At 34.8% G+C, this 20,674-nt stretch overlaps 1 protein-coding gene across 1 annotated transcript; it reads left to right on the forward strand.

Annotated features, from left to right (window-relative positions):
* The first annotated feature begins 188 nt into the window (after positions 1-188).
* LOC128993274 (rab-like protein 6) lies at positions 189-20,658 on the forward strand. Its single transcript, XM_054417064.1, has 12 exons — positions 189-364; positions 1,703-1,832; positions 3,049-3,155; positions 5,991-6,202; positions 9,225-9,365; positions 10,152-10,361; positions 12,217-12,340; positions 14,485-14,614; positions 14,979-15,108; positions 16,180-16,327; positions 18,798-18,965; positions 19,243-20,658. The coding sequence occupies exons 2-12, from the start codon at positions 1,709-1,711 to the stop codon at positions 19,441-19,443; spliced, it is 1,695 nt and encodes a 564-aa protein (XP_054273039.1). The 5' UTR covers positions 189-364; positions 1,703-1,708; the 3' UTR covers positions 19,444-20,658.
* Positions 20,659-20,674: the final 16 nt, after the last annotated feature.

Below are 20,674 nucleotides of genomic sequence, written 5' to 3' on the forward strand. Positions count from 1 at the left end.
CTCTATGAATCTTTTTTAGATATATGACTACCTTTAATTCACTAAACACAGTTTTAAAGCTTCATTGGTATAAATATTGAGCTGCCTGCGAAATAAATGAAAGTGAACAGACGACGCTGTGTACTGAAAAACATGAAAATAACTCTTCTTGAGCTGTCACTGTCAAATTTGTATGTAGGTACTAGGTAGGCTATGTTGTGTGCAAACCTAGCAAATAGGACGGTATAAATAATAAAGTAATGTTAATGCAACTGAATGATATGGCTGAAGAATATTTCAATAATATGGAAAAGTGTTGTTATTTGTAGAGTGTCATCTTCCATAAATTGATTTAATAGTGTACACTAATTTTTAAACTTACAAGGTAAACCTACTATGACACAAGTTAGGCTAGTCAAGATTATAGACACAACTTAGTGTTAAAACAATATTGGTACAAATATACCCACAAACTTTGAATTTCATAAAAAAGATAGCTAATACAGTGAAGGCATTTTGTTAAATAAATACCAACCATAATGTTCTTTTTACCTATAATGTATGAAACATTATTTTTTTCATCCATATGGAAGTCAAAACTCAAAAGAAGGGTCTATGGCTCTATGAAAGTGCTACAGTAAATGGAATATTTAACTGAGAATTATCAAATATATGTAGGTGCCTAAACTCTGTTTGCATAGCTTTTACATTTTAGTAGATGACACTAATTTGACCTAGAATTTTACCAGGGCTAATAAACCAACTTAATAGATGTCTTTTGGAGCTGTTTTTGGGGAGCAAAATCATTTGCCTATTTTATTCAGAGTTTAAGCTGTTGTTGCAATTTTTTAACCATCCTATAAGGCTAAATGATATGCAGTGCACTTAGTAGAGTTGTCACAAATTAACTTTTATGAGATGCTGGCAAGTGAAAGTAGCCTATTTAAAATTTGTTGTTAAGTTAGGCCAACTTATTTATTCTATTAGTATTGAATGTCTATTTAGAAAATATTTTTGAATGTTGTATGGGTCATCGTGTATTAAGAAAGTTGCAAAGCAGGAGACAATCATGGTGTTGCCAAAATCACCTAAGTTGCTCTTGATGGGTATTCATGATATCGGGGGAGATGATCTCGGTGTCACCAAAAGCAGAAGAGATGCTTATGGGTGTTGCTTCACCCGTGGGATATCATGTAAATTATGTTGATTGGTTTTAGCTCATACCGAATTGTGGGTATTTTTAGGCATGTACTGTGGATGTGATACTCCCTGGTGTCGATTAACGTCCGCACGAGTGAGTGACTATTTGCAATAGGCCTACTATCCTGAAAATTAGACCAATTCGTTTATACCAAGGTAAAAATGTGGTTCGGAAGCCACTATAAACTGTAGGTCCCTTAGTTGCCATTAGCTGTATGGGCTATTAATTTACAGCTGTGTATAAGGATTAAGTCAGCCTTAGTCACTAACAAGACTACTGTACAAGATCGCGCCACTCATCCTACAATCATCTCCATCTGTACTTGGCTTAAAATACCTACTTTGTATGGTCACCATTTAATTGAAAAGTATTAAAAGTAACTTATAAACAAATTTCAATCTAGGCCTAACTTATTGGTGATGCAATGGCACGTGTGACATGCCTAAGCATGTAAATTAATTATGTTTTGCAATGTACATACTAAATTAAATGAGCCTAGCTTAAATTATGTTTTTGTTTAAGGTTAAAATGTTTTCTGCACTAAAGCGACTGACTAGCAAAAATGAGTCATTACCTTCATCAGGACCTCCAGGCCATCATACAATGTCTCAAAACCTCCAGAAAAAGTTTGCAAAGGGAATTCAGTACAACAGTAAGTTTGGTTAACAAATGTATATAGGTTGCCTAATTTTTGTTTGTTTTTGTTCCGGATCAATATTGACAATCAAAAAAGTTTAAATTACTTGTGTCCACTGATTGATCCTGTTGTATTGTATCCTTTACAGGAGATGCATTTTGGTGAATTAAATCACCATCATCAGTCCTAATATAAGCCCTTGAACTTACCCATTACAGGTGCCTCTTGAAGTTTGAAAACACAGGGCTAATGACATTGAATGACAGCATTAGAACAATATGAAATTTATAGAACAGCTAAGTTAAAACCGTCCCCCATAACCTTCTGAATAATAAAAGTACACTTCAATACAACATTTTATTTGAAACCAATTCTGCTAGTAACGTCTGATCCCAGTCGAGCCTCGACTCACGACCGAAGTGCGTATACATGTTCCTAGTTTAAATGAAAGTAGGCCTACCATGCATTATCCGTTTTTATTCGTTAACGTTTTTATGTGTAATGTTTGTGTATGTGGTTTCAAACTCGAGGTAATGGGGAAGTTGAAGAGCTTATATTAGGACTGATGATGGTGATTCAATTCGCTAAAATGCATTTTCTGTAAAGGATACAACAGGATTGATAGGCAGACACAGGTAATTTAATTTTTTCGATTGTCTAGCCTGATTTCAAAACCATTGCTAAAGTGCAACTAGCCTGGACTATGTATAACAAGTACTAGTAGGCCTTAATCTTTTTTAGACTCAGTACAAGAAGACCTATTGCTTTGTTTGTCAACAATGTCACTCTTGTATGCTCATTAAAAACATGAACATTTCAAAGACATAATTAACAAAACGTAGGTATTTCAGGTAGGTAAACAGTACAACGTTATCAGGGAAGTAATGTCTAGATATTTTTAGAGCAATCAAATAGGTAAAAACATTTTGTATTTTCAACTCAACTATACATTGGTGGGTTTGGGTTATTGTCTTTCTCTCCTCCATTACCACAGATAATCAAGATGAGTTTCTACCAATTTGTCTTATAGAACTCCCACATAGAAAACATAAATTTCTGCATAAGTTTTTGTAACTGAAATCATACTATATATTGTTTAATATGATAGTTTGTGAACAATCCATAATAGTTTCCTATGTTGTCTAGACTTGATTAGGCTCCATTGTTGATTTTATTAAGTTGTTTTTTTATAATTTATTAATCAATTTGTGCTTGATTTTATATTTTCTAGTGAAAATAATAATCAAAGGGGATAGAAATGTTGGAAAGACTTGTTTGTTTCATCGACTACAAGGCAAGAAGTTTATTGAAGAGTACACTCCAACTGAAGAAATTCAGGTAAAAGTTATGATTTTGTAATTTTGTTTGCTCTAGTCAAAACAATAACTCTTTAGATTTTTTCAATCTGAGTCCTTACAAATCACACTTACAAAAATACCCCCGCCGCAGCAAACCTGCAGACTAAGCGAATTTCAACTTGTCTGATTACTTTTTTGCTAAAATAATTCCATAAATAAGACATAGCCTATTTATTCCCTACTACCTGGCCCGACAGACGTCGTCCTGTCCTAATGTGGTTTTATGTCAATGCTCGTTCATTTTCAAGATGAGCTCGTTCGCATGGCTCAATCACGTCCTGGTTGAAGTTCGTTCGCTACGCTCACTCACCTTTAGGTTGGAGCTCGTTTGCTGCGCTCACTTGCCTTCATTTGATTTGACAACAAATATTCGTAAAAAACAAATGGAATAGAAACCTATTTGATAGCTCTCATTTGTTATGCATAGATTTGTTTAAAAAATTAGGTTATTACATTACATTACATTACAACAGCTGTTTCCTTAATTTAATTTAATCAAGATAAAATATATATATATATATATACAGGGTGTCCCGGAACTCTTTACCAATATTTTAGGGCATTGTTCCTGGGTAGTTAACATACCTAAATATCATATTTAAATTGTCCGGAAGTCCTTAGTTACTCACACAGCCGCCATTTTGTTTTTTTAAGTTATTAATTTTTTTCTAAGCATACGAAATTGAAACTTTGCACAAACATTTATGACAACTAGACAAAGCTACCAAAAAATTATGACGATATTTAAAATTCATAAAACAAAATGGCGGCCATTTTAGATTTTGTTTCTTAAATGACTCGAAAACCGTTAAGAAACAAAATCTAAAATAGCCGCCATTTTGTTTTATGAATATTAAAAATCTCCATAATTTTTTGGTAGCTTTGTCTAGTTGTCATAAATGTTTGTGCAAAGTTTCAATTTCGTATGTTTAACCATTCCGTAGAAAAAAATTAATAACATAAAAAAACAAAATGGCGGCTGTGTGAGTAACTAAGGACTTCTGGAAAATTTGAATATGATATTTAGGTATGTTAACTACCCAGGAACAATGCCCTAAAATATTGGTAGAGAGTTCCGGGACACCCTGTATATTAATTTGAACGGATGGTGTTTTTGGTCTCTAGGGACCTCAAAAGGAAAAAGTAAATCGGTCCCGGGTCCAGGTCTTACAATGAGTACTACGGTAATAGCTCATTCCCTATATGGGAAATTCGCTAACACATTTTAGCGAATTTCCCATATAGGGAATAAGCTATTACCGTAGGTCTCATGGTAAGACCTAGACCCGGGACCGATTTACTTTTTCGTTTTGAGGTTCCCAGAGGCCAAAAACACCATCCGTTCAAATTCATATATATATATATATATATATATATATATATATATCCTACTAATATTATAAATGAGAAAGTTTGGATGTATGGATATATGGATGTATGGATGTATGTTTGTGACAAGTGAACGCGAAAAATACTGGTCGGATTGGGCTGAAATTTGGCATGATGATAGCTGACATTCCCGATTAACATATAGGCATATTCTTATTTCAAAAATCCTTTCGGGCTCCGCCCCAGTGGCTCTGGAGTTTCCCATGTTAACCTAATGAGAAATGGAATTATTGAATCTTAACAGCTGTTTCAATTAAACAACTTGGTCCTGTTCTATGATGTTCAATAGCATTAAAGTTACAAGGATTACCAACAGGGTGCAGCACTATTATTTCTTTTACATATTTATGACAACAGCTAATTTGCAACCAAAAGGTGAGTGAGCGTAGCGAACGAACTTCAACCTGGAGGCGAGTTAGCGAAGCGAACGAGCTAAACTGAAGGCAAGTGAGCGCAGCGAACGATCTAAACTGAAGGCAAGTGAGCGCAGCGAACGAGCTCCAACCTAAAGGTGAGTGAGCGTAGCGAACGAGCTCCAACCTAAAGGTGAGTGAGCGTAGCGAACAAACTTCAACAAGGACGTGATTGAGCCATGCGAACGAGATAATCTTGAAAATTAAGAAGTTAAACGGGGCAAAGCCCGTGGGTTACAGCTAGTATACATATATATTCATATATGTGTCCGTTAGAGCGATAACTCGAGCAAAATTGATCCGATTTTGATGAAATTTGGTACAAACGTGTAAACCTACATTTATTCGAACGAGTTCGCGAACCAGCATAATCGGACCATGAGATCAGGGGTTTATGGGGGGTTTTATGGGGTAAAAATGGGGTTTTATCATTTTTGACCCTAAAACTTTAAATTTCTAAATTTCTCTCTAGATCATTTTGAAGAGCTTAAATAAACAAATAATTTAGTATATTGAAGTTTTTTTGAACGTTCATTGACTACGGAGAAAATTAAAAAATTGTAAATTTAAAATTCCCATGTTATTCTAATGGAGAATAAATAAACTGTTCTAATTTGCTTGTTTATGGATATATCTTAATCAAATTTGGCAATTTGGCTTATTTCATACTAAGCTATCAATATTTCAATTGAAAAAACACACCTCAACATCTTCCCCGTAGCAGCAAACCTAACTACTCACTAAAATTAATGTTATTTAAATAGGAAATAAATCTGAAAATTTATAGGGAATATTTTAGTAGAAATCAAGCCGGGTAAATGGGAATTCGCTTAGTATGCAGGTTTGCTGCGACGGGGGTATTTATTTGTAGAAAGATTCTGCTTCTTAAAAACTCATTTCAAGTTGACATCTACATAGGTAGAAAGTTAATAAAATGCCTGTTTGGAGGTGCAACTCTCAGAGAATCTATTCCATCGCTTTTAACTGAGCAGTCCACTTTCACCACATTCCAGGTTGCTAGCATTCAGTGGAACTACAAGGCTACGGACGATGTAGTGAAGGTCGAAGTGTGGGATGTCGTAGACAAGGGTAAGAAGAGAGTTTTGATGGAAGGTCTCAAGCTGGGTGAGAATGACGCCAGCCCACCAGCTCTAGACGCAGAGTTCTTAGATGTATACAAGGGAACTAACGGGGTCATATTAGTCTTGGATATTACGAAGAGTTGGTGAGTGGCCTCTACAATTTACAGTAAACTGCAACTATCCGAATTGCTTAGGAAAAAAAATAACAAAAATAACCTAAAATCACAGTAGGCCTAATGGGTATTGTTAAAGAATGTAAAAGCTGTGATCCGCAGTCTTCCAAGGTTACACGATTTCGTATATACATGAATCATCATTTTAGCGAATTTCCCATATAGGGAATAAGCTATTACCGTAGTACTCATGGTAAGACCTGGACTCGGGACCGATTTTTTTTTTTCGTTTTGAGGTCCCTAGAGGCCAAAAACACCATCCGTTCAAATTCATATATATATATATATATATATTTATATATTTATATATTTATATATTAAGGAACGCGGCAGCGTTCCGCCCCGCCAAGTCCCCCAGCGGTACACAGCTGCTGCAGTGTATATATACATGACGTGACAAAGTGGCTTTTTTACTCGTCTATAGCTCTGAAGAAACAAAAGCTATTAAAATAATTGTTCATCCACTGGATAGGGGCAATCATTCTTGGCAAAATAAAAAAAAGAATTTAAAAAAAGGTTGTGTTTGAGCCAAGAAAAACTAGTTTGAAAATTCACAAATTTTCCGTGTTCTCCTTAAATGTTGACGGACCTACAGCCCAAACCACTGGCTCAATTTTAATGTTTTTTATGTTGTTTGAAAGCCCTTAGCGTGTAGATGTGCCTTTTGAGGGTCACAAGTCGGTGCGTTGACCCATAAACCCTTGGCAAGCCCTCAAAGTACGATTTTGGCCCATTTAAATAACATGGGATTAAAATCAAAACAAAAGAAGGATCAGCTGCGATTAAATCTCAATTAATTTAAAATGTTAGAGAAATTCATAGGATCAGCTGAAAAATTATTTTAAAACTTTTATAAAGTATTTTTTTCAGGTATACCGAATGATTTGAGCTACTTACTATATAAAATTACTTAGAGCAGTGATATTCCCCGATACTTTCCATTGAAAAATGCAGTGTACCGATGGTACACTGGTACAGCAGCTCGTCATTTTTAACAGTTTAATACTACTTATCAAAACATATGAAACCTAGGAACTTGAAACTTAGTACTAGTACTAAGGTTAGTTTTAACATTGTTTCTTCATAATATTGCCAAAATTTATTTAACTAAATAAGGTTAGTTTTATGTTTTGATACACTAAAACAAATAAAACAATCGGGAAAATTCGTCTACGTATGTTAAACAAGCAAAAAAGTGAATGTAAAAAGTGATATGTAAATTTAGGATAAAAATGAGTTTTTCAATATTTGTTTTGCCTTATGCTATTTCTAACAAACCTAATCTGTTTGATTACATTTTTACTTCTCTAATAAGGGCTCAATTTACACTAGTCTTTAGATATACGGGTTTAATTATCGGAACACTTATGTAACACCAATGCATTTTATGTGTAGTTGTGCCCTGGTCTATATAAGAGAAAAGAGGATTTTTATTTTAACTGTTAATTTTCTACAAAAATAAATACAATCTAACAAAAAACCACTAAGTGGTAACACTTCCCCCGCCAAGTCAGCAACCCAAAAAAGACAATAAATCACCACTTTTCCGCCAAGTAAAACAATGTAATGTATGTAACTTTGGCCACTTGGCGGCAGACTTTTGCTTGATCACTTTAAAAAATACCATAAAATTAGTTTCATTGAGCAAGTATCTCTCCCAATAGTACATTGCTAGATGAGAGCTTATTTTACAAAATTTGACCTTATTTGTGTCACATTTCATAAAATCATAATAGTGATGGTTTTATATTTACTGATTACCTCGAAATTATTATACTTAGTTGGACTAATTAATTAGAGAAGTTGATTTGTGAAATTATCCACCAACGTAACTTTAATGAAAAAAAAACAAGCAAAAGTCTGCCGCCAAGTTGCCAAACTTACATACATTACATTGTTTTACTTGGCGGAAAAGTGGTGATTTATTGTCTTTTTTGGGTTGCTGACTTGGCGGGGGAAGTGTTACCACTTAGTGGTTTTTTGTTGGATATATATATATATATGTGTCCGTCAGCACGATAACTCAAGCAAAAATGATCCGATTTTGATGAAATTTGGTACAAACGTGTAAACCTACGTTTATTCGAACGAGTTCGCGATCCAGCATGATCGGACCATGGGAACGGGTGTTTACGGGGGGTTTTATGGGGTAAAAATAGGTTTTTCCCATTTTTGACCCAAAAAACTTAAAATTTTGCAATTTATTTCCAAACCATTTTGTAGAGCTTAAAAAAACAAATAATTTAGTATATTGAAGCGTTATTATGCGCCTAACGGTTACGGAGAAAATTCAAAAAAATTGTAAATTTAAAATTCCCATGTTATTCTTATGGAGAATAAGTAAACGGTTGTAGTTTGCTTGTTTATGAACATATTTTGATCAAATTTGGAAAATGTTTTTATTTCTTACTAACTATTAACATTTTACAAAAAAAAAAACAATTTTACCCTCTCTGATGCAGCAAACCTAAGTACTTGTTAAACTAATTCTATTTAAATCGGGAATAAATGTTATATTTTTAAGTAGACATTTCAGTGTAAATCCAATCAGTCAAATGGAAATTCGCTTAGTCTGCAGGTTTGCTGCGGCGGGGGTATTTGTATGTTACTACCGGTAGCCTACAATAAAAAAAATAAAAGAAATAATTTGCCAAATAGGCCTATTGTTGTTTATTTTACATAAAATAACACAAGTGAAAAGCTTCGTTTTTCTAAGAATGAATAGCAAAAACAATTTCGATCTACAGTGTGAGGGTAGTTCTCAATCTATGCAGTATGCATAATGTGCTGCACTTTGCCGAAATGCATGTATGTATAACGAGAACTATCTATGTTTATTTTCTAACCGCATTGAATAGATACATCTACAGTAATCAAGTATTGTTTGTATGTTTTTTTTTTCATTGAATTCTTTTAAACAAAAATATAAATAAAGCAAATATGTCTGATTGTAATACAGTGATCAGGTTAGTAACAAAATTAATGTTTACAGGTCGTTTGACTATGTACAGAAGGAGTTGGCCAAAGTGCCAGCCCACATCCCGGTGTTGGTGCTGGGTAACCATTGCGACATGTCACACCATCGCACTGTCACAGCTGATATAGCAGCTGCGTACATTGACACAATACAGAGGTAGGCAAATGGTTGAAACGACCATACAGAACTCTAAGGATTACATTTATCTGGGTAGCCGAATGGTTATGGCAACCGCCTTAAGATGAAGGTCACTGTAGTCTTGGATGCCATTTGTCATTGGGCTATCATGAATCTAACCAGAGGTTGAGGTTAGAAGGTAACATGACCAGAGTTTGGACTGTTCTTGCAATGGTGGAGATGAACACAAAATACAAACATTCTTTACCAGACTGGGACCGAAGATTGTTGGTATTGAGTGGCAACTTATCTGTAGAGCAACACTTAAGCTTTAGGCCCACCTGCGCTTAGCCTGAATAAGACTGATAATGCAAACGAGATTTGTGGAAATTTACAGGACCACCAATGGTCCAAATCAACAAAAATATTTTTCTTGCTTGATTTCAATTAGCTTTTTGTCAGAATAACAATTTATAGCTTGTAAAGGTGTCAACTGAGAGGAAAAGTATAAATGGTGGAAACTGTGTGTGTGTACAGAAAGTAAAGTGTCTTCTGCGAAAAATAAAAGCTGCAACATTAAAGAAGTTCCTTTTTATATTCTTATTGAATTTAACTATTTGTAAAATCCTTTAAATAAATTCTTTATCAGCATCGTACGTGTTATTAAATTACCTGAAAGCACAAAAAATATGTCAAATATATAACACTTGTAAAAATTATGTAACAACTACAAGTGTTATTTGACATATTTTTTTGCTTTCAGGTAAAATCCTTTCTATAAAATAAATGATCAAATTGCTCTACATTCAATATAAACATTCACAGACCACTGGGATCGGCTCAGATCCGTTACGCTGAGGCGTCAATGAGCAACGGCTTTGGGCTGAAGCTGCTGCACAAGTTCTTCTGTCTGCCGTTCCTACAGCTTCAGCGACAGACGCTACTCGGACAGCTGGAGCGGAACCAGGCTGAGACTCAGGCGACTCTTGAGGAACTTGATCTGTTCCAGCAAAGTGAACATGCGGACTACGACAAGTGAGCTAGATAACACTGAGTGTTAATTTGTGTCATATCTACTATTGGTTTATGGTGTCTAACATTGGCTATGGGGAGTAGTAGACAACCCATTTAATTGCATCACAGACCAAGTGTGTTGACAAAAGACAGTATTCTATACATTTTCATACTTTAATACTTTTTTATGAAATGGCGACCATACATAGTAGGTATTAAGAGAACACAAGCATAATTTTACAGTGCCATAGTAGGCTACAGTTGATGTCTAATGATGATTTCTGTCTTATACGCCTAATTTATAATTTTAATCAAGCTAAACTGAAAGAACAACATGTCGTACTGTGGACTGTTGTGATTTTTAGAATGAATGGATAAGTTAGTAGCTAGCATCTATAGAAAATACCCATAGTAGACACAGCAAACACAAAATATTTTATAAAGAGAGTTGGGCAAACTGGTGGCTGTAATGGCTGTTGCCACCTATCTAGAATTCAATTGTCAATTTTTTTTTAATAGCTTATTTACACTATTTACAGGTTATGAGGTTATGAACTAACTATATAGTGCTCAGGTCAATTTTAAGTTCAAAACTTGTTTAACCCTCCGAGTGTTAAGCGTCGCGTAATCGACGCACAACACACCCGCTGTGGTGTTATGCGTGGCTTTTGCGACACACAAACATCATTTACGGCGAAGGCTCTGGGACTGACTGAATCAGATTGAACTGGATCGAGATAGGTATCGTTGTTTTCGGCAGATTCCGAGCTTTCTCCTGATGTCTGTTTCTAGACGCTTTTCATTTTAGTTCCGAAAATATTGTAGCAGACAGATGACGTGCGTATTTGTAAACAACTTGGTTAACCTCGCACCAATGACTGATGTGTTTCATTATGTTTATCATTGTTTAAGTGTTAAAAATAAAAAGTAGTGATATACATGGTGCATTATAAGAAGATTTAAGTGATTTTGAAGGGCTGGTTGATGATCCTGAAGAAGTAGGTAGTGATATTGATGTAAATTATCCGCCAGATTCCTAGCTATGGTTAGGCTATGCATTCTTAGCTTACGCTAAATGTACGACATCTGTTTTTCACTCATAACTTATTTATTTGCAAACCTACTTCCTTATATTATTATATTTTTGGAACCCTCATAAAATTTTGAACAAAGTGGCTATTTTAAAATATTTGTAGACCTATAAATTATAACAATTTATTGAGCGCAAACATAATTTTTTTTCATTTATTTTATAACTTTTGAGAAATATTAACCCCACAAAAATTGATGAAATTTTTTTTATGTTTTATATGTTAAATTGAAGCCCATATTTTTCCAAACAAAATTATATATAAAACAGTATACTTTAAAGTGTTTTTAAGTTTCTAAGATACATTTTAATAAAACCCTGCGATTGCGCAATAAATGGGCCGACATCAATACCATTACTATGGACACTTGGAGGGTTAAAGAGAGTTGCGCTACTGGGTTCAGAGAAGTAAGTAAAGAAGGTACAAGACTAAAACTAATTGCATTGTATTAGGTTTGGTCTTCCTCTTTAGACTGGAAAATCTATGGAAATAACACTATTTTGACATTTTCCATAAAGAAGTCACAAACAATTGGGAAAGTGATTTAAGCCCATCGAATTTGTGTGTGTGTGTGTGTGCTCCAAAAGTCTGAGACCCTCCCATTAGGTTGACAGATTTTTTTCTAATTAATTAAATTAATTTGAGTAATGTTAGCATTGTTGTTAGTGTCTCAGACTTCAGAGAAAGAGAGTGGTTTCTGTTAAAAAGCAATTTCTTACATTGTTATGTTTCATAATTTACATTTTATCTTGTTCACTGATGTACATTTTACATTTTGCCTCCAGGTTTATTGAGAACCTAACCAGCAAGAGGAGGCAGCAAGCAGACCTCAACAGCAAGAACGCCCCAGTGATCAGCTCTAGTCAGAGTGCCCAGCAGATATCCCCAGCGATGTCTGACCGGCCGCAGGTCTGTGCGATGATCTAATGGGAAAAATGTATAATATGTCTTTAGGAGAATCGACTATGTCTCAGAATATCAATTGAGTTTAATGTAAAACACTTAGGGCCGCTTTCCCCAAATCAAGTTTAACTTAATCTCGGTTAACTTTAATCGGTGGGTTAAACTTAGGATGGCTTTCCCCACTATTTTGTCATGAAAGTTTAGCTTAACCCTGGTTTAACCTAGATTTCTTTGCAAGCAACAATGTTGGCAACACTGTTATGCAATTTTGTCTGCAATATTAGCTGTTTAGCTCCCCACTATGACATATCTGTCATTAATTTTCTCGTGTTTTGGTTATTTGTATATTTGAATTAAGTTTCGTGTCATTGTCTCCAATTGTTTACATTAAAAAGAAACATTTTTATTTGCAGGCGAATGCTATTATATAAGCATTTCGTTACTTGTGTTTAATTAATCTCAAACTTAATCAAACAGTAGGCCTACTGCACGCATAAAATAACTGCATTAACTACAATCATGTGAAAATAAAATGTTTGGAAAGACGCAAAATTAATGTTTGTGGATTAAAAACTAGAGCATAACAGCCTAACCTTTGTAATGACAGGCATAGGCTACTCAGCATTAGATACGTTCGATCAATGTTTCTAAACTAAATTTAAATTTCAGGCCTAGGCCTACTACAGTAGTTGTTAATTCACACATGATAATAGGCTAGTGGTTAGGCCCGAATGTTAACTAATATTTACTTTTGTGTAACAAAAGAATCGTGTTAAAATAAAATCAAACCAAAAGGCTTATTATGAGCGATTAAACTTTCCAACCAATGTTGCGTTTCTGTGGACAAGGTAACCTATCAATTGTACACAACTACAATACTACCTACCGAAAATATAATAATTTAGGCCTACTTTACGCATTTAAAAACCTTAAAACCATTATATCTGTAGCCTTATATTTTTAAATTTGAAATAGTCATGAATTAATTGTCTACATGGGTTCTGGTTTGCTATTTCTTAATTTATTTCCAGTTCAGTTTATTTTAGGTTATGTTTGACAAGACAAACGTCAAACAAGGATATTTTTTGTCATTGCCGTCTGCCGAACGTAACTAGTCAGCCAAGAGCCAATCAAAATCAAGCTATTCTTCTTCTCTTCTGGTTTAACCCATGAATCGCCAGTTAAACCAGCCTCACCCGGAGGGTTAACTTAAACCTAGTTTAAACGGAGAAATTATTTTGGGGAAAGTGGATCTGAGGTTAAACTAGAGTTTAAACCACGATCAGAGTTAAACTTGATTTGGGGAAAGCGGCCCTTAGAAAATTCTGAAAAACTTTGTTATGACTTTGAGAGACATACCCCAATCTAATGTACCAATAGTTTCTAATTTGCTAATTTTGTATACACCGAATTTTTAACCAATCCAAACGAAAAAGACATCTCCATGTAAGAAGGTATAACCTCTTTTATGTCACCAATCGCTTAAGTACCAAAATCTAAGAAAGAAAATAGAATTTTGAGAGTAGAATGGACATTTTGAAATCTTAATAGGTAACTCGGTTAAACTTTGTTAAATTTGAATGAACAATGGTTTTACAGGACCACATAGATGGTCTATCTCAGATAACATTGTCAATGGTATAAATTAAGTGGGGCTAAAGTTTTGCTTTTGTTATTTTTTAATTTAACTGTCTGAAATAGGATTTTTCAATAAAACATTGAAACTCTTGAATTCCTAAGCTATGTCTGTCTAGCCAATATGAAAAATACATTATCTTATCTGGAAGGGGTGGGCCGAGATTCCAACGCGCTTTATTCGAATATGTTGTTTTGTTGTATATCTTAGTCGAAAAAAGACAACAGTGTTTGCTTAAAGTTACTGTTTTAAGTGCAGTTAGAATGTAAATTTACATTTTTACACAAGTTATCAAAATAAAAATAAAAGTTTTATTGAATGGTGTTTATGGCCTGTAGGTACATCAAAACAAAAAAAAGGCCCTGGGTTTAGGTAGTCATGAGACCTACGGAATAGCTTATTCCCTATATTGGAAATTTGCTAAAACTTGATAATCAAAGATATGCTCTCATAAAATAAGGCAGAACTGCTAAACCATAACCACTTGTTATTATGTGTTGTGTTATGTTGGTAGCCAGTACGGCCGAGTCCGTCAGTGCCAGAAATGCGGCTAGCAGCTCCCCCTCCCCAGCCCTTCCCTAACACCCCTGTGACCGCCAAGATACTCGGCCGGCCTTCCGAACCTGTAGATGACAAGGTTGCAGGTAATTTTACATTATGGTTTGTCAAGTTGCTTGGTCGAATGTGTTATACAGGGAGTATAAACTATCTTGAATTATATCTGGCTTTCAAACAATCTGGGATTCTAAGTCCTCATTAAGGTGACCTGTCAGGATTTATGAGAGTATTTAAAAAAATGTTTTGTACAGAAGCGTCTTTAAAAGGTTAGTAAAACACAAAATACCAAAGAACTCTCAGGACAAGACATATGTGAATTGAAAAAAAAGAGTTTAAACCTAATAAAGTAATTACAATAATAAACTGATAGGTTTCAAAACCTTTTTCAATGAATTACATTTTACCTTTATTGAAATTAGCGGATGTCTAATTTGAATTGTGCTTTTTTAGCTATTTCCAGTAAAATCCATAGTGTGGAAGAATTTGTGCCTGATGGGGGAGAATTGGACAGGTCGTTTTTAGAGGAATCTCCAACCAACAATAAAGGTCAAGTAAGAGAAGACCCAGTTGACTCAGACAGGTACACAAACAAATTATTTTGTTTTCATCACATCACTTGTTAGTTTTTATCAAATAACAATTTATATCCTCACTATTATATGACGTTAAGATTTTTTTTAAGGGGTTGGAGGTTTCTTTTAACCTTGCATTTGCCCGCCCACATAGACTAACTGCCCGTGCGTGGAACGTTACCAGCAAAGCAAGGGGTGAGCCGGTACAGTACGAGGGTGAACTGTACTGATGAAATGTTTACGGCAGTGACCAGGATCCGCTTAAATGATGGATCCTCCACTCCAGATGAGCACTTAACACTTAAATTTTCATGGGAATTAATTGTGCAAGTTTTAGTAATATAAATACAAATTTAAATTTTGTAAATATAATATCGTCTTAGGATCTCTAGTAAAATTTTAAGTTGTGTGTATAACAACTTAAAATACTCTAATATAAAACCCAAAATGTGTCCACTTTACAAAATGTGTGTTTACTTTACCCCCAATATAAAAACAAAAAGTGCCCTTCATTTGTCGTAAATTGGTCTCCATAGAATATCTACAGAATTACCTTTGACTAGAGATATTTAGGTCAGTGTTAGCAGTGAAAGTTAAAAAGGGTTTGTTGGAAGGTGGAATTTGATATGATTACAACTGAAATAATTTCCAGGTCTACCTATTCCAAGAATCAAGAACAACCCTAATCACTGAGCTATATAATGAATATCTGTAGATAACACTTCTCAAGGAGATTGTTTGTTGCTTGCAGTCATTTTGTAGTTTCCTGGATGGAATTTGCCAAAGTGAAAAAAAGCAAAACCCAACAATTGTTAAATCATATTGATTCACGCATGTGTTAACTTGTAGCTTCACTTAATTCATTATTATAGAGCTGTTGGCAAAATTAAAACACTGGACCAGGCACCACCTCCTTACCAAATGGCCAAATGACCAAATGGTCATTACCAAATGACCAATGGCATGTTTAAATTAGTCAACCTCTAAACTAGGCCTACCTCCAGGTAGCTCAGTGGCTCTAACAGTTTTAGATGAAATTGTACTTATTCTGAACGGAAAGTAACAATGTAATGCTGCAGTGAGGTGGAGACAGGCAACCCCCTGGTGGCAGGCTTCCAGGATGACCTTGACCCTGAAGACACACTGATTGTTAGTCCACCCTCACCAACCCCTCCACAAACAGAACTGGCCAAGAGATCAGTGGAAAACGGACACTTTTCACCTCAGGTATAAACGAATAATAAGTAAAACTAGTGTAGCTGTTGCTCGAAATCGAGCGATTGTCAAGTACAACTCTTACAGGAGTTCCTTAAAGTACAGGATTTCGTGGCCCGCGGTTATCGTTGATCTCGGCCAATTTTAACCGATGGCCAAAAAATGGGTACACAACATAAAGCCGATACAGAGCTTAGCCGAGACCAACGCTGGCCGTCGCTCAACAGCAGGGACTAACGGGGAATTTTTGTTGTAAAGTTGGCAACAGCCACATGGGCTACCTACCAGGCCGCTACTCGCAGTCGATGAGTCCCAAAACAATAGGATGACGTTGCGTCATAAATTATTATGATTGGTTCATTTCATAAACTATTATTATTATACAGGGTGTTTAGTGATATTGTATAAAAGGTTGTGACCTTGCACTTAAATTCATTTTATACTAAAGTTTAAAGTTACTGGATTAATCCTTGAATTATGAATAATACACTTTTACTGAATACATTTCATTAAATCGGAAAAATACAATTATGCCAGTACTTTAAAATTTTCAATACCTAAGCATGTTCATGCAAAGAGCGTGAACTATTAACACTAACTATAGTGTCTAAATTATGCCATCTGATTTGAAATTCCACTCCTCCACACAGTAAGTACTGTAATAAAATATTCTAACATCACTTAGCCTTATTACTAATGTTCATAGTTTTTTGTTTCTGAATAAAAATTAATCTACCGCACCTATGTTACAATCACTTAAGAACAAAAACATTTACGTTTTATATTATTATTTTTTACGTATGAGGGCATCCCGACTCCTATAATAGCCAGTTGTTCCTCCAACTTTATTTTTTTAAACAAATTACTGATACAAAAAAGATAATCATAAATCTTTGAAAAGAAGAGTCATTTTATGAAATAATTTTAATGTTTGGATAAAACTGCAAACCTGATACAGTATCTCACATTTGAAAATAATTGGTGATCTAATTTTAGTTTGCAAACATTACCAAGATTTGCTTAAACAAATTTTAAAGTACTGGCAAAATTGTATTTTTCCTATTCATTGACATGTATTCAGTAAAAGTGTATTTTTCATAATTCAAGGATTAATTCAGTAACTTTAAACTTTAGTATAAAATGAATTTAAGTGCAAGTCCACAACCTTTTATACAATATCACTAAACACCCTGTATGATAATAAAATTGGTGCGTCATTTAGGGTTTACACGTTACATTTTTGGCGCCACTTTGAAGCCAGAAAAAGGTGGCCCCATTGCTACATGTTATTGAAAACCTAGCTTAAGTGATTGTAAACTGAAATGTAACTACGTTGACCATACTCATAGAGTTTGTCAATACTGAACACACTGTTATTTACCTTGTACAGATTTAGAGTCATCACAAAGTGGGAATGGTTTGAGAAAACTTGATACTTAGTTCCATTGTTCACAAATTAAAGTTTATTGCTGCCAGTTGCAAGTAAATAAAGTAAAGTATAATAAAGTAAGTACTTTACTTTGCAGTTGCATAAAGTAAAGTAGTTTTACTGGTTGTGTTTTTACTGCAATTTGTGTATTAATCTTGTTATGTTTACGATAATTTCACACCCTAGGACAGGATCAGATTCGATATCCCAACTTATCCGGAATACTTTGATTTTTAGTAATCAAGGTAAAAAATCCCATGATAATCCCTTCAATAAGTTCAGGAACCCCTAATAACTGAAATTTAAGGGTTGGTACCTCGACACATCACCCAAAGATTATTGTGCATCTAATCTGAAATAAAAGGGGCAAGGCCGTTTTGTATAACCTATTTTTTCAGTTAATCAATGTTGGGAATTTAAAGGCTATTTACGTGAAAGATATCCTACAACTGTACAAACAAAACTTAACTCCTGTAACAATCAACAATTGTTTTCTAAACATTATCTTCTCAGATGTTGCGAGCAGCCATGTCTCTTAAACTCGCCTTGATGGTTTTTAGTTTTTCTATCTTTTTAACTATTTAACAATAGTTTGAAGTTTTTTTTTTTTAACAATAGTTCCTGTTGCTTTGCTAAATTTTCAACTGGTTTGAATATTTACTGTGGTTTTGGTTAATCAAAGTTTCAATTTAACGGGAGTCTTACCAAGACCCCACTAGAAAAACAGGCCATGCTGCAGGATCCATGATGTCACACTAGTGGATAGATTAATTGATAGATTCACTGTCATATCCCATATTTTTTGGGTAAATAAGCTGGCTGTTCGTCTTAATGGTAAGATTTTAGTACAACTATCCACCACTGAGACGTAGTGTTGCGCTTCCCGCACTGCAGCATGGCCTGTTCTTCTACTGGGGCCTTGGTCTTACTGTACCTCACCATCACCAAAAAATAATTTAAAACATTATTGTTCTGATAGTTTAACATGCTGTGTAAAGTTGGAATTTAAAGCTTACCAACTATAATAGTCAATGCATTGGTTGTGTTTTACAGGAAACAGAAGATGTTGATGGAGGTTGTGTGGACATCACAGGAGATGCTCTGGATGAGTGGGGAGCAACTCTGGGAGTGGGGGGAAGAGTGAGTCCTGAGGGAGGAGAGGACAGTGGCCCCGGAAACCACTCTCCGGATACCATGTTGCAGGCATCTGACAAGCAAAAGGTACAAGTTTTTGTGTTGCCTACTTGTGTGTCTAAGTTTTAGGTATGTAAATGTTTACAAGATATTCCAATGTTATTTAAAACCCTCCTTGATTCTAACACGGCTATTTTATTTCACTTGTGTGTTGTCTTCTTCAACAAAAAACTTTTAATCTTGTTCATCTTGCACGTTATGGTATTGTTGGACAAGTTACACAAAGTGTTGTATCAATTCCATTCGAAAAATTCTTGCTGAATTGTCTTTATTGTACACCTACAATTATATACTGGGTTTGCAGGGTGAAAAAACAAAGAAGTCTAAACAGAAAAAGAAAACAAATAGTAAAGATAAAGAAAAAGAAAGCTTAAACAAAGAAGAGAAAAAAACAAAAAAGAAAAAATCAAGTCGGAGAAGTAGCACTGTGACGGGGCCTGCTGGAGAAAGAGACGAGCTTGAAGAATTTCTCAACTCTCATGATTCCGCATATGAGGCTTTCTAACCTCCAAAACTATTGTTTAGCATATATGTATATATATATGCCTGTTATCTCTAAAACACTGGAGAAGTATTAAATTGAATTTACAGTCAATGTCATCCCTAAATTGATCATGCTAGTAATATTTTGCCTATGTCGACATAACAATATACCGTACGCAATAAGTCTCTGTTCAAGATAGCCAATAGAATGTTTATTGCATATACAAATATATATTTTTAAAAATGTAACTGGGCTTGTGATAGGAAATTACGTAAGCCTGCTAAAATTTTGTTTTATACAGGGTGACACAAAGGAACCGGACGTTTTTTTAAATAAGCAGTACACAGTAGTTAAAAGGAATAAACTGGTTTTAATACTGTACATAGTGAGGTAAACATTTGCCATTTGTTACAATACAGTCATTTTTTGAAAATGACTTCATGCTTATGGCGGCCATGTACTTATCTACAAATGTTCATTCTGGTCTGAAAATCATCTGAAACTCGGGTCAGGAGGTCTTGTTCAATGCCATTGATATCTTCTATGATTACAAACTTCATATCCTCTAGTGTGCGTGGTTTGTGAGCATGAACACGCTCCTTAAGAAACACCCAAAGGATTAATCACTATTGGACTATTGCACTAGTGGCCACGGTATGTCGACAAAACGAGAAATCACCTTGTTAGGAAACATTCATTCAATACTGCTCTCACTCAGGCGATGTTTTCGGGTGTTCTCGAAGTTCTAACAAGGCCTGGTGGTTTTTTTCTTGTTGTATTCCCAGTTGTTCGGAACCCTGAAACCCATCTTTATAGCGTATTTCGGCTTGGAACCGGTCAATGGCGTTCAATATTTAAATTTCGACTAAATTCCCGCTGGATTTGACGACGGATTCACCATTTCCGACCAAACTATCGTATGCGAAAACGCAATGGTCTAGGTTCCACTGAGCTATTTCAACAAAAATGGCAAGCCTCACTGAAGGTAATGACTTAACTTCAATCTTCCTACCACGTTCGACAACAATGGAACAGCTGTTTAAAAAACGTCCGGTTCCTTTGTGTCACCCTGTATTATACATTTTTATACATAATTAGAGTAGTTTTGTTAATTTATTATCTGTTGAACAAGTGCATTTGTTACTGTTTTGTCTTCCGTCATTCAAGCTTTACAATGTAAATGTAACCTGGTTGAATACTAAATGTGAATATTGGAAATAAATAATCAAAATATGATAGTGCAAAATTAATT

The sequence above is a fragment of the Macrosteles quadrilineatus genome, unplaced genomic scaffold, assembly GCF_028750875.1.
Source record: "Macrosteles quadrilineatus isolate MER2022 unplaced genomic scaffold, UCM_ALF_1.0 Scaffold_4__1_contigs__length_99947679, whole genome shotgun sequence".
NCBI lineage: Eukaryota > Metazoa > Arthropoda > Insecta > Hemiptera > Cicadellidae > Macrosteles > Macrosteles quadrilineatus.

Excerpts from the sequence above, each read along its gene's own strand:
- LOC128993274 (XM_054417064.1), top strand. The coding sequence starts at position 1,709 with ATGTTTTCTGCACTAAAGCGACTGACTAGCAAAAATGAGTCATTACCT. Across the intron at positions 1,833-3,048 it reads AAAGGGAATTCAGTACAACA|TGAAAATAATAATCAAAGGG; the intron begins GTAAGTTTGGTT and ends TATATTTTCTAG. Across the intron at positions 12,341-14,484 it reads CGATGTCTGACCGGCCGCAG|CCAGTACGGCCGAGTCCGTC; the intron begins GTCTGTGCGATG and ends TTATGTTGGTAG.